Source organism: Coniophora puteana (genome assembly GCF_000271625.1).
Source record: "Coniophora puteana RWD-64-598 SS2 unplaced genomic scaffold CONPUscaffold_1, whole genome shotgun sequence".
Classification (NCBI taxonomy): Eukaryota; Fungi; Basidiomycota; class Agaricomycetes; order Boletales; family Coniophoraceae; genus Coniophora; species Coniophora puteana.
Window position 1 is genome coordinate 3724961 of NW_006913053.1, and position 15982 is coordinate 3740942.

The 15982-nt window shown below is 57.7% G+C and overlaps 5 protein-coding genes across 5 annotated transcripts; 2 read left to right on the forward strand and 3 right to left on the reverse strand.

The window, feature by feature from the left end:
* Window positions 1-958: 958 nt before the first annotated feature.
* Window positions 959-3352, reverse strand: CONPUDRAFT_161794 (uncharacterized protein; the record flags this gene model as incomplete). Its single annotated transcript, XM_007765579.1, has 7 exons — window positions 959-1513; window positions 1566-2064; window positions 2258-2403; window positions 2583-2651; window positions 2714-2767; window positions 2861-2973; window positions 3181-3352. The coding sequence occupies 7 exons, from the start codon at window positions 3350-3352 to the stop codon at window positions 1322-1324; spliced, it is 1245 nt and encodes a 414-aa protein (XP_007763769.1). The 3' UTR covers window positions 959-1321.
* Window positions 3353-3990: 638 nt separating this feature from the next.
* On the reverse strand, window positions 3991-4967 carry CONPUDRAFT_116343 (rotamase-domain-containing protein). The gene is made up of 3 exons (XM_007765581.1): window positions 4899-4967; window positions 4594-4836; window positions 3991-4493 (listed from the first exon to the last, which is right to left on the reverse strand). The coding sequence occupies exons 1-3, from the start codon at window positions 4899-4901 to the stop codon at window positions 4227-4229; spliced, it is 513 nt and encodes a 170-aa protein (XP_007763771.1). The 5' UTR covers window positions 4902-4967; the 3' UTR covers window positions 3991-4226.
* Window positions 4968-5019: 52 nt separating this feature from the next.
* Window positions 5020-7093, forward strand: CONPUDRAFT_116344 (uncharacterized protein). The gene is made up of 6 exons (XM_007765582.1): window positions 5020-5220; window positions 5281-5454; window positions 5509-5570; window positions 5620-6331; window positions 6383-6478; window positions 6531-7093. The coding sequence occupies exons 1-6, from the start codon at window positions 5125-5127 to the stop codon at window positions 7029-7031; spliced, it is 1641 nt and encodes a 546-aa protein (XP_007763772.1). The 5' UTR covers window positions 5020-5124; the 3' UTR covers window positions 7032-7093.
* Window positions 7094-7234: 141 nt separating this feature from the next.
* Window positions 7235-11587, reverse strand: CONPUDRAFT_45247 (UDP-glucose 4-epimerase; the record flags this gene model as incomplete). Its single annotated transcript, XM_007764317.1, has 11 exons — window positions 7235-7379; window positions 7438-7812; window positions 7873-7915; window positions 7973-8222; window positions 8275-8534; window positions 9179-9356; window positions 9418-9871; window positions 9928-10693; window positions 10751-11197; window positions 11256-11349; window positions 11402-11587. 11 exons carry the CDS (start codon window positions 11585-11587, stop codon window positions 7235-7237), a joined length of 3198 nt encoding a protein of 1065 aa, XP_007762507.1.
* Window positions 11588-12755: 1168 nt separating this feature from the next.
* CONPUDRAFT_43726 (uncharacterized protein) lies at window positions 12756-13591 on the forward strand (the record flags this gene model as incomplete). The annotated part of the gene is made up of 3 exons (XM_007764213.1): window positions 12756-12905; window positions 12974-13136; window positions 13194-13591. The coding sequence occupies 3 exons, from the start codon at window positions 12756-12758 to the stop codon at window positions 13589-13591; spliced, it is 711 nt and encodes a 236-aa protein (XP_007762403.1).
* Between the last annotated feature and the right edge of the window lie 2391 nt (window positions 13592-15982).

Sequence of the window (15982 nt, forward strand, 5' to 3'; positions counted from 1 at the left end):
GGTTGGGGGAGGGAAGGGGAGGGGAATGGGGAGGCGTGTTATTGCCTGGGGTGTGCTGAGCACAACGGCTTGGTTAGTTGCTGTTCATGGATTCCGTGTCTGCTACGGGGCCGTGGTCCCGGCTGTCCCTCCCCTTTCCAATCCGGTAACAGGCACACCCAATCATCAATCCCCCATAAAGAAACACTCCCCTGTCCCCCACAAAATCTAGCACTCTCTCAACCTTGTCACTGCTGAACTGATACCCGGACTGATCCTTTCTCCCTACTCAGAATAAAGTCATAGGTACAAGCTCAAAGAGATGTCCATGACCCCCCTGGCACCTTCTACAGAGTCCCTGAATCGCGACATACGTGCCACGCGTCCGTGCCTGAATCCATAATGGCCTGTCACCTCTCTCCACAAACAATCCACCTGCCAATCGTCATCGCCCTCCGAGTCGCACACACAAACATTTGCATCCTACAATCCTGCTCTAATCACTCCCTCCGAGCTCATCTGCGTTCAAGCAGCATAGACGATCGCCCAGGATAAAAACACACACCTGACTACCATCTCCCCGCCAAGCAAGACCCATGAATCGTTCACCCCGAAGTGCCGTCTCACGCCCTCAGAGCCCGTTGATCTTACTGCTTTGCATGCATCTCTTCAACCTCGCAATATCACCCCAGCAAACGATGGCAACCCCCGGCACTGCGCCCACTCTTCACCGCCATTAAAGCTTCCTGAACTATAAGTACTGCGCCGACGAACCGTATCAGAGGCATAAGTAGACGGACGCAGCACCATCAACCTATTGAACCTGCTGACCGCGCCCCGCCGGCAGATCTGTCCACCCCGAGGACCTCGCACTCACCCTCATTCACCGTTAACGTCAACACCCCATTGCCAATCTCCAGCCCTCTCACGCGACGCCTTCACGCACTAAGTAATGCATCCCAGCCACCATTCCTCTTCTATCATTGGCCGGCCGGCCCGACTCTCGTTGAGGAGTCGAGGTCTCTCTAAGCAACGTACAAAGATGCCTCTAAGAATACACGGGTATGACGACTGACGACTGACAAACGACCCCCCGGCCTGGCCAGCGGTGCTCCCCACTCCCGGGCACGCCATCGCGTTCGACGCACACGGCCCGTCCCCAACAGTGCTAGCAGGTGGAGCTGCTCTGGTATTCTGGTTCTCGACCGACCGATCGCATCACACTCGCACCATCTCTTCGCCGGCGGCATCCCAGAAGCCGCGTTTTCTCATCGCTCAGAACCACTCAGTCATCGTCTCAGCCTGGCGCTCGCCCGGCACCATCGCACGACGAGACTGTGGCTCACACGTCCCCCACCTTGTGCACCTGCACAGAGTCGCCGACGCGCACGACACCCGAGCCCGTGGGCACCGCGTTGCACCCCAGACACGCCTTCGATGGCTTTTCCGGGTCTAGCCCACGGCGGAACTTGTGCAAAGGCTTGAACGGGACGGCCTTGTCGCGCTCGCCGGTGGTTGGCGATACGTTTGGCAGCTACGACTCGTCAGTCCCAGTTGAATCACCACGCAGGCAAAGAAGCACGCACCAAACACCGCGTCGTCTTCGAGACAACCTGAATCACAGGCGGCATCAGCCCATCGCTCTCCGCCCCGCCCTCCGCCGCCGCCGCCGCCGCCGAACGATGTATCGAAATCTCCTGCACCGCATCCTCCACAAACGGCGCGCCCGCGCCCTTGAACACGATATTCGGCCTAAACCGCTCCATAGTCAGCTCCTCCTCCCTCCACCGCTCCTCGACCCCCTGCTCGCCGACCATCGCGCGCACCCGCGCCTGCACCGCGCCGAGGCTCTCCTCGGAGCACACCATCAGCGGGTACCCGTCCTGGAACACGAACGACGCGTCCAGCTTCGGATGGCGCAGCGTCGGCCGGCACACGCGTGCCCGTGCGCCTTTCATCACGAGCATCACTGGGGCGCCGACGAACTGCGAGAGGATCTCGGACGGCGAGCGCGTGCCGGTGCTGGCGCTCTCGCAGATGTAGCCTTGCATGCCTGTGATGTAGAACAGCGCGACGTCGTCAAGCCTGTCGTGTCAGGGGAGACCCGTCAGCAAACGCGTCGTTTCAGCGCAGCGGGAACGACCGCGCGTGCGCCACGCTACATGGGCCGGTCCCGAGAAGTAGCACAGAAAGAAGAAAAGCGGAGGGAAATAGAAGACGCGCGTGGAACGGGGGTCCCAATATCAAAAACGAAACCGGGACACGGCACAGTACTCACACACGCCACCTCTGCAGAGTCGCCTCGCTCGGGCAGAGCGGAACAGCGAAACTCTCGCAGCCGGAGTCGGACGGGAAGGACACCTCGAGGACGCCTCCCTCGGGCGAGGACGGGTCGTTCTTGATCACAGGGTGTATCAGCACCGTCTGCATACCAGGGCCCAAAAGATCAATCAGCACAGCGTTTTCGCGCGTTGAACCAGCCCCAAATTGCCTGTTGCAGTAGGCCCGTAGACCAAGACCGGGACCTCGAGTGCACGGTTCAGGGCGCGAGGCCACGCGACGGAAAAGGGCACAAGGATAGCGAACGGGCAGCGGCGGCTCACCTTCGCGACTTCGCGGGCCGTCACAATCTTGTTGTTCTCCTTCCAGACGATCGCCCACTTCCTATCGTTCTATTATTTGGTGCTGAGCGATAAGCCTTTCCCCGTCCAATGGCGCGCCAAAAGGGTCCTACCTCGAGCCCCTGGGACGTGTACGCCGCTTCCGCCACGGAGATGCCTTTACAGCTCTACTTTGCCAATCAAATTAATGAACATGGGGACGGGTCATTCGTCGGCCCGAGAGATAGTGCGTGTGTATTAACGTAATACACGGTGCGTACCTTGATAGGGTGGACCAGGATCTTGCTCACGCGCACGGACGCAAAGTCGAAGTGGGCGTAGTCGTCGTTGCCTTTGGCGGGTGCACCGTTGGTCGCAGTGGGAACAGCCGGACCTGCAATGGAACAGACGTTGCCGTTATCAGATAAGCGTAGCCCTCTCAATTGGTTTGGACAAGAATAGAATGAGTGCTAAGTAGCGGAAGAGGCGAAGTTCGGGCTACCGCACGCTCGGGTTTGGGTGAGGCACGGGCAGAGCGGGGAAGGCCCGCGCAAAGTCACGGTGCAGCTTGTCGCTGGACAGGGAGAATGTAAACACGCACACCCACCCTTTGGTGGCTTCTGCGCGCTTTTGGGCAGCGCTTTCGCTATCAGATAAAGCGACGCAAAGAGCAGGACGGGCACCGAGAGCAGGCGCAGCGTCGCCTCGTCAACCAGATCGAGACCGGGCAACGCGAAGATGTTTGTACTGCGCGAGTCGAGCGCGTGGGGCATCGTTCGAGAGTCGGCGTGGGGGTATAGAATCAATTAACCAAGTTATGATTGGGAGATCTGTAACAGGCCCAATATGCAAAGCGTCGAAGTAAAGCGAGAGGCGAAAACGAGAGCAGAGAGGCTGCCCTTGGCGTATGGTATATGAGGGAGCCAGCCGCGAGGCCAGGAGCGCAGCTGATCTCACGCGGGTGGAACCTGGCGGAACGAGGTCCGTGGAATGCTTGTGGTACGTACGGCGCCTTCCCTACTAGAATGAACGAAAGAAGGTCTGCTAGGAAGGTTGCGTTCAGAGGTGGTGCGAAAACGAGCGAGTTTCGTGATAGCGTATCCAGAAAGAGAGACGAGCGTTTTCACAGACGCTTCGGAACGTGGAATACGGAGGCCTTTACGTGTCGAGGAATGAATGAGAGGGTGAATGACTGGTGCCTCGGGAGGGTTTGATGAATCAATTGTTTCGGGGGCGTGTCCGAGAGATGGAGTGGGGCAGTTATGCATCTCCGCTCGTGATAAGGTTATATTTGCTTGTCGGACCTGTCGGGACAGGACAAATTTTGCGTTGCCGGGCGACATAACAAACTGATAAAGCATCGTGAGGTGCCTCGTGTTTGTTTTAGTGCAGGTGAGCAGGAAAAAAAGGACGGAAAAAACATGTTCATTGACATGCACGTGGTGGTATGAATACAAAGCTCAAAACGTTGGGGCGCGGGCCTGAACTCTTGACAGAGCTCCGCGTGCGTATCTCGAACGTAGTTGACGACAACTCTCCAGCCTAAAACTTACAAAACCCGCCATTATTACCTTGCCTATCGACGCACTTACGCAAACCTCCCTCCCACTTCAAACGCCAAGTTCAACGCCATCACACCGAGCCCGCTCACCCCGTGCGAAGGATAAGATGCACACCGCTGTCCGAGCTGATCACGTCGCTGATCTGCCCGGCCTCGAGCGCGTACGCGCCGTCCTCGAACGCCTTCTGCATCTGCCCCCTGCCGAACCAGCCGAGGTCGCCGTCGTGCGCGTGCGACGAGCAGTCCGAGTGCTCCCGCGCGAGCTCCGCGAATGTGTCTGTCGAGCTGCCGATCTGGGCCTGGTACTCGCGCAGGGTATTGATCGCCTCTTCCTTGGTGCGCGTGATGTTGGCCTGTGCAAGTGCAGAGTGTGCGTGCGTGCGTGAGTGAGTGTGCCGTGTGGTGTGGTGTAAGGAGAAAGGACGGCGAAGAGATGGAGGGGGTGGAGCTCACCTCCTTCCAGCTGGACGGCCGCCTGCTGTCCTTGTGCTTTATGAGCAGATGGCTAGCGCGGATCTGCCCTGCTGCTCCCCCGCCTCCCGAGGCGCTGCCGCTGAGGTACTCCTGCGCACCGGGGAGCGCCTGGACCTGCTCCTTGGAGAGCCCGGATGGTGCCTCCCAGACGGACTGCTTCGTGGTGGTGTTGTAGAAGTAGGGCATGCCCTTGGAGTTGGACATGCGCACGACCCATTCAGACTGTCAGGCAGGTGGAGAGACCATGGTGAGCGAAAAGCATGAGATGTGAGACAGGGGCGTACCATTGTGGTTGAGCTTATGAGTTATTGGTAGTGGTGATTAGTGTTTGATGAGCTTGTTGGGTGAAGCCGCGATAAAGGAAGTGGGTAAGTAAATATTACCACGGCCGGGGTTTGCCTTCACCCACCTCACCGACTCCATAGCAGTCGGCCATTTTACCGTCGCCATGCTCTTTCTATCAGAATCGCACTCTCTTTCTGGGCCTCACATTCGCAACGAGATCTCATCATGGTCGGAGAACCCAACGAAGCCATCCAAGGCTACCGCCACCCCTTTCTCAACGGCAGCCAGTATCTCGACGGCGTAGGCGACAAACCAAGAACAGTACGTCCACTCTCCTCGCCCCTCTCACTCTTTCAGCAAGTAGCAAGCCGTATGCGCTAGCGTACTGACCTCGCTCTCTCGTTGCTGTCCGCTAGCCTCCGTCGCAAGCGGAACTGGTGGGAATCCTACCACGATCCTGGGACGCGTGCTCTCTGGGCCGAGGAGGCGAGAGCGAGGAAGTGGACCGTGCACACGTCGATCAATGCGTACGACGAGGAGATTTCCGATCATCAGGTGAGCAGAGAAGCAGTGTGTCAGAAGGACACACTTTTTCTAACCTCTGGATAGATTGAATACGTCCTGGACGAGCTCGAGGGATATGATAAACTTAGAGATCTCGTACATGGGTGGTATGACGTCTAACACTGTTAGAGACTAGTGGACTCACGCGTTGATCAGCCAAGTATCGTGTTTCGAACGGATCTGGGAGTCCGACGCGTCCCTCGACGCGTCCTCTCTTACGCGTCTAAACGACGAGCTGTCCTCCATCTCGTCTCAGCTCAGCCCAGCTTCCGCATCCCAGCACGCCCAAGTCTCGCTCATCGATCCCTTCCGCAACCCCCTCATCTACGACAAGACGCTCGTCCGGCCCGCCGAGCACCCCGACCAGCAGGCTGAGCACATGCCCGCCCCCATATCCGAGAACTGCGACACCCGCATCGCGCACGCGATCGCCCAATCCTACGCTCTCCTCCCAACGCCCTTCTCCATCGACGCGGCCGGACGCGCAACCGCGCGCTCGTACATCAGCGACCTCCACCCCGCGCACACGGCGCTGTACACCCTCCTCGCGCAGCTCCTCTCGTCCTGCGTGCCGCTGTTCGAACACGTCCTCACGGACCTGCACCGGCGCAACGCGCTCCCGCAGCGCATCCGGGGCGTCGCGCGGTACTCGGAGTGGAACGAGCCCGAGTCGCCGGTGCACTCGGACGACGAGCGCAGCTGGGCGGCGTACGAGAGCGAGCGCAGGCGGTGGGTTATGAGCAGGCCTATTGACTTGCCGGATGTGCCTGCGCGGGGGTATCTAGGGGGGCTGGAGGAGCGGAGGCATAGGGTGAGGCTGAGGGGCCGGAGTTTGCTGGTGATCACTGAGGTGTTTGAGATTAGATTGGTACGGTGGCGATTATACTTGGATGTGGTATGGTTTGCTTAACGAACTTAGGTCCCCAACAGTTCTCGATGTCCAGCTTCGGAATGGACCGTCTCGGGCGCGAAGAACGAGAACGTCGTTGCAGTCGCATACTACGTTGCCTCGACCGTACGTCCTCCCTCATTATCCCCCCTGTCGGAATCCTGAAACCCCGGCACAGGAAAACCTACACGGCGGCGCCCTCGAATTCCGCATGGCCGTCACCTCCCAGCGCCGCTTCTTCGAAGACGACGCCGGCGCGACGCTGCGCACATGGGGCATGGCCAGCGGCGACCCGTGCCACCAGACCATCGGATCCGCGCCCGTGCCGCCCGGGCGCTGCGTCGCGTTCCCGAACATATACCAGCACCGCCGGGGCGCGCTGGCGCTCGTGGACCCCGCGCGGGCGGGGCGCCAGCGCGTCGTGGTCGTGGCGCTCGTCGATCCGGACTTGCCGCCCGTCGTGAGCACCGCGCGGGTGCCGCAGCAGCGGGCGCGGTGGGTGAGCGCGGCGTTGTATGCGGCGGGGAGGTTTCCCGCGGAGCTGTGTGATCAGATTGTGGGGGAGATGGATAATGTGCTGACGGAGCGGGATGTGGAGGATCATAGAATGCTTATGCGGAACGAGAGGGCGGCGGTCGGGGTGTCCGTCGATGCGTATCATTTCCGTGTGCCCTTCTAGATCTGTCTTAGCGCCGACGCACGAGTGGTGAATGGATTGCAATAATAATATATCGCACAAGGCCTACAGCACCGCGTATAACAACGCATGGTATCTACATATCCTGTACCAGATCTGAAGCACATCGCAACAACAGCATAATATGTCTATGTACATGCTCATAATACATAAGCTTACAACTTTTTGTGGAGTGGGGGTATCGATCACTGCTCGCCGTAGCCCTGGGGGTTCTTGGTCTGCCAGTTCCAGAGGTCGCGACACATGGTCTCGAGCGTCTGGGGTGCCTTGAAGCCGAGCTCCTTCTCGGCAAGGGCGGGGTTGGCAGTCAGGTCGGGGACATCGCCACGGCTGTTAGGATGGCGCGCGATTAGCATCCATCCACTCAACGACGAAACACGCCACGTACCGCCGGCCGATGATCTCGTACTTGAAGTCGAAGCCCGTCGCCGTGCGCATAGCCTCGACGATCTGGAGAACAGACATGCCCCTGCCCTTGCCGAGGTTATACGCCTTGTAGCGCGCGTCGTCGGGGCAGTTGTCGAAGATCGTGCTCTCAGGAGCAAGCGCGTCGAGCGCGAGCAGGTGCCCCGACGCGAGGTCGAGCACGTGCAGGTAGTCGCGCACGCATGTGCCGTCCGGCGTCGGGTAGTCGTTGCCGAACACCTTGAGCGTCGAGTCTTTGACGCGCCCGACGGCCATGTGCGCGAGCAGCGGGAGGAGGTTGCCCGGGCGGCCGCGCGGGTCTTCGCCGATCTCGCCGGAGGGGTGGGCGCCGGCGGGGCTGGAGGGGGAAGGTGGTTAGGGTTTTGCTTTAGTTTGAGAAGTAAAGTGGAGTGCGTACTTGAAGTAGCGGAGGGAGATACCGCGCCAGCGCTTGGGCTCAGCTACGGAATGAGATCAGGAAAGGCGTCGCCATGAGTGGACAGAGAGATGGCGCGTACCGTGGCAGAGATCGTCGATGACGGTCTCGGACATGACCTTGGTGCGGCCATAGGGACTGTCCGCCTTCAGACGCGTCGTCTCGGGGATGGGGATCACAGGCGGGGTACCGTACACGGTGGCCGAGGAGGAGTAGACGATGCGGGTGCAGTCGAACTCGTTCATGACCTGGAGGAGCTGGACGGTCGCGCCGACGTTGTTGGCGTAGTACGTCAGAGGGATCTCGGTCGATTCACCGACAGCCTTGTACGCCTGCAAGTTTGTGAGACACCAAAATGTGTTTCATGATGGGAGCGATACGCACGGCGATGTGAATGACACCCCAGATACCGGCCTTGCCGTACTTCTCGAAGATGGGGCGGACGTCCGCGGGCTTGGTGAGATCGCCCTGGAAAGAGTCGATCTCGGTGCTCTCCTTGTCATCGGCGGTCGGGTTCTCCGGGAGGGCGTCCTTGGCGAGCTTGGTGAGGCGGGCGAGGGAAGCGGGGAGGGAGTTGTGGTAGTTGTCGATGGTGATGACCTTGAAGCGCCGGGTCTGCTGGAGCGTGTAGACGACGTGGGACCCTGTTGGGTAAACGGTTGGTCAAGTACAGACATGGTCTACCGAGGTACTGACCGATGTAGCCAGCGCCGCCGGTGACGAGGACGCGCTGCAGGCGAGACAGCACCTCGATCAGTCACATTCAATAATATAATCAAAAAGATTATCGAACCGACCTTCAAGCCAGATTCCGCCGACATGGTCTAAGAAGATTTATTACGGGAGATTAAGGAAGAGGGTATTGGCGTTCTCGGCGTGAAGGCGTCGGTTTTAAGCAGCCGTCTTTATCGATCGGGGCAGTCGCAACGAAGGTTTACAACGACAACTGGTAAAAATGCAATACATCCAACTATCTCGGCTTTATCTCTGATCGCTGCTGTCTGCGGTCCGGCGTCTGTTTCCCGCTCAGATCATGACACACACTGGGGCGAGGCCTGACGAGGCATTGACGAGGCGCACAGACTCATACAAACGATTCTGAAACAAAACCACGAGTAACACGACTACGAGCACGCTGTCCCACTCCAGAATATCGAATCGGCTCATCGTTCCTCCATCCGCACGTCCCCTTCCTTGTCCTGCATGCCCGGTGGCCCGTTCAGCCCGGCTGACGGTGAGTCGATCGCGGCAGCATCCGCAGACGCCTTCGAGGCCGCGGAAACTGTACATGCCGGTGTCTCGACAGACTTCGGCGCAGGCTTCTCCCGTTCCCTTGCTTCCCGCTCAGCCTCGGCCTCGATCTCCTTCTGCAGCGCAATAATATCCCCGTTGCCGATTTTCCCGAAATGCTGCAGGTGCTGGTCCCGGGCCGTGCGCAGGGCTAGCCAAGACCATCGGTGTTTGTTCTGCGTCATGCGACAAGGGCCGTGTCAGTAACAGTACAAACGTTTGCGATTTCCACGTTACCTCTTCAAACCCATTTATCTGATCATCCTTGATGGGTGCGGGTGCAGGCGCAGGTGCAGGTGCGGGCGCAGGTGCAATCGCAGGCGAGGCGGCAGCGGGTGCAGGTATGGGCGTGCCAGGCGTTGGCGAGGCGGCAGCTTGTCCACCTTCGCCTCCAGCTGATGTCGATCCTGGCTTTGGAGGCAATGACGGATGCATCGCCGAACTTCCTGGCCCTGGCCCTGGTGTAGGTGACGTCGCCTGCAGGGACTCGCCTTGAGAAGTCTTAGGTGCGGCTGGTGGCGCCGATATGTTCTCGGTGGGCGCAGGAACTTCCTTCGCAGGTGTTGCAGCAGCAGCCTTTGCCCGAGCTTGTGCTATTCGTTGCGCGTTCCGAGCCAAGGTTTGTTTGCGCATCTCTATTCGCGCATCCTCCTGCTTGATCTTCTTGACGAAATCCTTGACATCGCCGGGTCTGTTTCGCGAGCTCGTTAAAGTAAACACATAGATGAAAATAAATTATACACTCACTGGAAGGGATTCTGCAAGTCCCATAATTCCCGATACCCCATCTCCCAGATCTCCGTCAACGACTCAGAACCCAGACTATGCGGCCACTCCGGCGGTGGTTGCCGTTTCTTCTCCCTCAGCTCCTCCGTCGCCTCAATAAGCCCAACCCGCATCCCATCCTTCTCGGCCGACCAAGGCTCCTTGTCAAATGGCGGGCACATCTCGTTCTTCCACTTCACCCAGTTCTTCTCTCGTTCAAGGATGACGTTGACAAGCTCAGCGAACATGGGCCCGCTCGGCGTGGTCGACCGTATTTCTGCAACGGCCTTGGCCATCGTATCCTGGACCCATTGATCGTCGTCCGGCTCGAGCGTAAAGTCCATCTGCAGCGAACGGTTCCGAGGTGTCGCCCAATGCGCTTTGGCGGCCTTGGTGAACTGGAGGAGGTGGTGTAGCAAAATGAGGAGTTGGAATAGTATCTGCCGCCGGAAGTGCGTGTCCGCGATTTCGAGCTCGAGCAGCTCGGGGCTTGTGAGAAATTTCGCGAAGAAATAGTCGCTGTTGTTCAGCTGCTCCCCCATCTCTGGCTCGCGTTTCCTCTTGAGTGCGGTTGGTTGGCCAGAGTTGGTCCGGTTGCCCATCAAAGCGCGTTCCTTGACGGCTGCCTCCCGAAGCACAGGAAGAACCTTCTCAACCGCCGCTTGGAAGTCAGTAAACTTGTAGGTCGACGCGAATACTGGCGGGCGGGAAAATGGGAGTTGAAGAGACCAGAAAATATTATAGAAACCTAAGAATAACACATAAGTTAGCAGCCTTCCAGCATTGAACAGCAAAGGATATCTACCGTCCGACTTCTTCGCCTTCTCGCCATTCTGACTCTCGTCCACCTCCATCTTGTCCCCGCCTTCTTTCGCGCCCTCTACACTCACGTCCTCGCCCCTCGACTCGTCCGCCGCCTTCGCCGCCTCGGTCTCCCTCGGTCCGTCCCATATCGGCCCGTACTCCCCCCGCAAGTTGACGCCGCTCCGCTCGCCCAGCGGGAAGACGCCGCTGAGGAAGGTGAGGATGCGCCCGCAGAACAGCGTCGTCGAGCCGGCCTTGGACAGGCGCCGGAGGAGGTCGTTGAGTGTCCGGAGCAGGACGAGCGCTTTGCCCTTCTGCGGCGCCATGCCGGTCGTGAGCCGGGCTTGTTGCGTTTCTATCCACGCGAATATCTGTGAGCATGAGGCGATTGTCTGCGCTTCGAGGACGTCCTGGAGGACCGTGAGCGGGAAGGAGACGTCGCATGCATCTGGCAGAGCGTACTGTTAGCGTTCGGCAGCTCTGAAAGAGAAGGACTTGAGACGCACCGTGTTCGGTGAATGTAAGAACCAGGTCAAGCCTGTCCCTGAGACTGTCATAGTACGCGTCTGCGTCGGTCTTCAGCGCAGTCCCCTCGGTAGCCTGCCCTGTAATCAGCATGCGGTTCTATGTGAGGTAGAATACCGCGACGCACGGCTAGCCTGAACACCTCCTGCTTCAGCAGGAACTCCCATCTGCTCTTGACGTTGTCGGTGGTGTGGCCCTTGTACTTCCGCAGCTCCTCGGAGACGAGTTTGCTCAGCACCGCTTGCTCGAAGGGTCTCTTCGGGAATCTGTCGAGGAGGTGCTGGACGCTGGCGGTTTGCTGGGCGGCCGTCATGACGCGGAGCGCGTTCGAGGGAGAGCGAGAGAGGCTGCTGGCAAACGCGCGCTTCACGTGCGCGTACGCTTTCGGTTGGGCGCTTCCCTTGTCGCTTGTTCTTACACTTGCTTTCACTCCTCAACGTTTTAACTCGGCTATCACAGACAATCCACAGTTGGACATCGAACTGTTTCTATATGCCCGAGGGAGATTTCTCAATATCTACGAGTAACTTCGCGCTGTGTGGCGTCAGTACCTCCAACTCTGCGTCGCTGCGTCTGATTCCCTCGGCTGTACTCTGCTTGACCCAGCAGGCGACATGGCTCTGACAGATCTCGTTTGTATTTGAGGAGCTGCTTTACGGTATGCTCTGTTCCCCTTCAAGCTTAAGACGAGCTGACTCATCTGCAATACAGGATTCTCCCTGATTCTCCTTCGAGCTCTTCGCTGTCACATCATGGGTCCTTGTGTCTGATGCCCCCACGCTGCACCGTCCGAGCTACGTCATGATGGCTATCTCAACCCTCCTCAGCCCTGCTTTTCATCCTGTCCTTGCATGCGTTTTCATCCGCTGTGCCCGTCTTTCTCTTGGGTTCCGCAACGACCGTGGTGGCGTCGAGTGCATCGCGACTCGCTAGTTGCCCATCGCGCATTGACTTTTGGATCTTGGCCGTGACACGTGTCTCTGTCCGCTACCATCTTGACCAATGGCAATGATCCTCGAGACTTGCTGTTCCCAGCGTGTCCACTACTATGACTACCGGGGCTTCTGAACGTTTACTGTACATCAACCCATGGCCCGATTTCACCATGATCTCACCCTTGAACATATGCCGGCATCCTGTGCTGTCCTGTGCCAAGTTCCAACTCCTTATGTCGGCCTCTGGTGTCTGTAAGCCTGACGGCCTCTGTAGACTCGATGTCACCATGTGGGCTCGAGATGCTTGAAAGCACCTGCCACCAATTGCGACACACACACCGGCGTTGTCGTGGAGCTCCATGTCCCCCAGAATGATTGTCGCGCGCTAATCTGACTGACGCGGCCGTGCCACGGGCACACCGGCTAGGCTGTCGCGTGGTTTTCAGGTACGCATGATTGGAAGCGTTGCGTGGTATAAAGTCCTGCTGGGCAGCAGGCGAGGGCAGCACCAGCGTTACTGTTCTGTCTCCGTCCACTCCGTTAGCCATGGCCTCCTTCATCGTCCTCGCACTCGCCGTTACCGCTCTTGCTAGAGGCCAACAAGGCCAGGTCGTGAAGATCAGCCCCAAAAATGGCAACTCCACGTACGACGTCCAGTCGTCCAACTGGGCTGGCGCTGTTATTCAGGCCGCTGCTGTACGTTTCCTTGTGTCTTGCGAAGGGATCCTTGCGGCTTTTTCCTGACCCAGCGTTACATTATAAAGGGCACCTACCAAGCTGTCACTGGCACCTTCACGGTCCCCAACCCCACGGGCTCGGGCTCCGCCGCCATTTGGGTCGGCATCGACGGCGCTGGCTCTGACTGCGGTGTCATCCTCCAGACTGGTGTCGACGCGACCATCGACAACGGCCAGGTGTCCTACTCCTGTGAGTGCCCACTCAAAACCCCTGCCTTGCTAGCCAGTCACTAATCCATCTCCCTAGCCTGGTACGAATGGTTCCCCGACCCATCCTACAGCTTCAGCAACATCAACTTCGCCGCGGGCGACGTCGTCCAGCTGACCGCGACCGCGCACACGACGACGACGGGCACGGTGACGATCGAGAACCAGACGAACGGCCAGAAAGTGACGCAGGACGTGAGCTCGACATCCGCGCTCTGCCAGGAGTACGCGGAGTGGATCGTCGAGGACTACCAGTCGGGCGACAGCCAGGTCGTGTTCGACAACTTCGGCACCGTCACGTTCTCCGACGCGCAGGCGACGACGGGCGCGGGCGCTGTTGGCCCCGACGGCGCGACGATCTGGGATATCTGGCAGAACAACGTGCAGTTGACGAAGTCGTCGGTCCAGAATGGCAACGTTGTCGTCAGCCACACTTAGGGAGTGCGCTCTGGCAGCGGTCACTCTTGACGGTGTTTGAGAGGTTGTGGTAGAGATGTTGTTTATTCCATGGCACTCTCGAAACGATGCTTTCTCTTTGGGTAGAGCACTTGTGCACAGAGCTGTAGGGAGCATCTGGGACAATGATTACTCATTATATATTGCTAGTCGCACATATGGTAAGCGCCTTGGTCATGTCACGTCGCGTTGACTGCAGTGTCACACTGTTACTGTTACTGTTGGCCGAACTTGACCATGACGTCAAAACCATAAGACACTCCTCCATCGTTCTCGCCAACCAGTCCCTTACACTCACATGAGCGGCTCTCACGAAGATTACTCACGACAGGCTACCGACAATTGCGAGGTTCGGTCATGCTCTGACAATGCAACTTCTGCAGAGGAACATTACGACCGAACACAATCCCACCACGGATGCATCGCCTTTGGACCTTCGACTGGTCGAGGACGCCCAGGACCCTATGCCAATATCAAGAAAGCAAGGCAGCTAGATCCGAACCAAGGAAGGTGCGCAATCACAGGTCGGCGTACCAACGTCGTGAGCTGCCATGTGCTCCCATTGGACACGGATGATAAAACAGTGTGTCTTCGCTTGAGCTCTCCCTTTTCGATCTTTGCTCGCTAACAAACATATTAGCTCACGCAACTTGAGTGGGCATGGGGCATAGGATGGCGACAGCTAGACGTCACCAGCCCCTATAACACACTTTTCGGTTCGCAGCCAGTCCCTTGTCAACATGTTGTCTTCTTACCTTAGCGATGGCAGTTGGGACAGAATGGAAATCCCTCTTCGACAGCGCCGACTGGTTTCTTCTTCCCGAACTCCCCATCCTCCGCGGGCTTCTATCGTTGGCTCAAAAGCGGACAACAAAGCGCCGTTTCAGGTTGAACAAGGTAGTTAATCTCTTTGTTAGTCAGTATTTGCTCACAAATGGCGCAGGTAGTTAGGAGTCAGACTCTTTTCAAGTATTACTTCATCGCCAGATCGTCATTGGAGGATGCAGTCATCACTGTCGAGTCAGCGCATCGTGCTCGCACGGTGCATCCCTATCCGTTTGCTACACTCAGTCTCATTTTCAGTCATGTGCGGCCACATTTCGTCGTCCACAGAATGCGTGAAAAGCTTAAAAAGTCGCACAGAGAGCTAAGTGGTGCACTAGAGAAGGTCTTCGGTTTCCAGGAATCACTGCTAAGCGAAAGAACGCGGGTTCCTGCCCAGGCTATCCCATATGTCGTCGCTATTGAAGTCCACGCCCTTGTCGCATTCACAGGCTCCACCTGGATGGATCGTCCAGTCCATGAAGCCTTCAAACAACACGTTCGGGCGTCGAGGCGATATCATCCTGTACACGGATCCCTCAGTTTAGTCTCATGCTCGAGCACAGAAAACTTCGCCCATGCAACAGAGCTGTCTTCGTATACTTCTTGGCCAGAACAGAAACAACGAGTGCATTTGTGGTCCGATCAAGTCAGACGTGAAGCCGCAGACACAGGCTGGGAATCTGTGGTATTCAACGATGAGTAGGTTGCCGATTACCTTGCAGAAGCAGAGCCCATCTTGGCGCCGCCGTTGGGACGCAATGACACCAGAAAGTTTTCAAGCAATGACTGGGCGGCCCTTGAGTTTCACGTTTACCTACCGGCCCAGTTGTGATACCGACTATCGAGAAAAGCAATGCCTGCTGTTTAGTGGTCCTTGGCTGCGTCTGCTCTGTTAATTGAACGGGTTTGTATCATCGTGCACTGCCAACCATTCCGGCTACCCCACCCCTTGTTGTATCATCTTTCAAGGGGATCGGTTGTAGCTCGTACACCGCACGTTCGGTAAACGGTGCGAGCTAGGCCCTAGGCACGAACATGAACTCGTCGACAATGAATAGGGTTTGCACTTGCGTCGGGCTTGGCTGCCTCATGCACACGGCTATAGCCAGTCTCCGCAGAATACATAGGGGCTCTATCTGCCATCATTGCTACGTATTCTATCTGCCATCATTGAGCGCTTGAGTGTTCAACAGCATATCCTGACAACATTCTTGACAGTCCCTCTATTTTCATAGTCCTTCTGATTGCCTTGCTCAGACTTAAGGGAACTGATCAGCGGTCTCCGACGGCGGTCTGGGGCAGGAACATGGACTCGTGTTCATTGGTGTTTATCAAATTCATGACTGTGATTCATGCTATCGCAATGGGCCCCCGCATTCTTGCCCGCATTACTCTCCTATCTACTGGCCTTTGTCCTCGGATGTACGGCTACGATGCTTGTTATGAAGGAAACTCACTCCATTACGGGGACTCGCTATGAAGCACTCGGGCAACACATCTGGCACTCCTCGCGAGCTCTCCGAGGATCGTCTTCAGTGACGGGCTGGC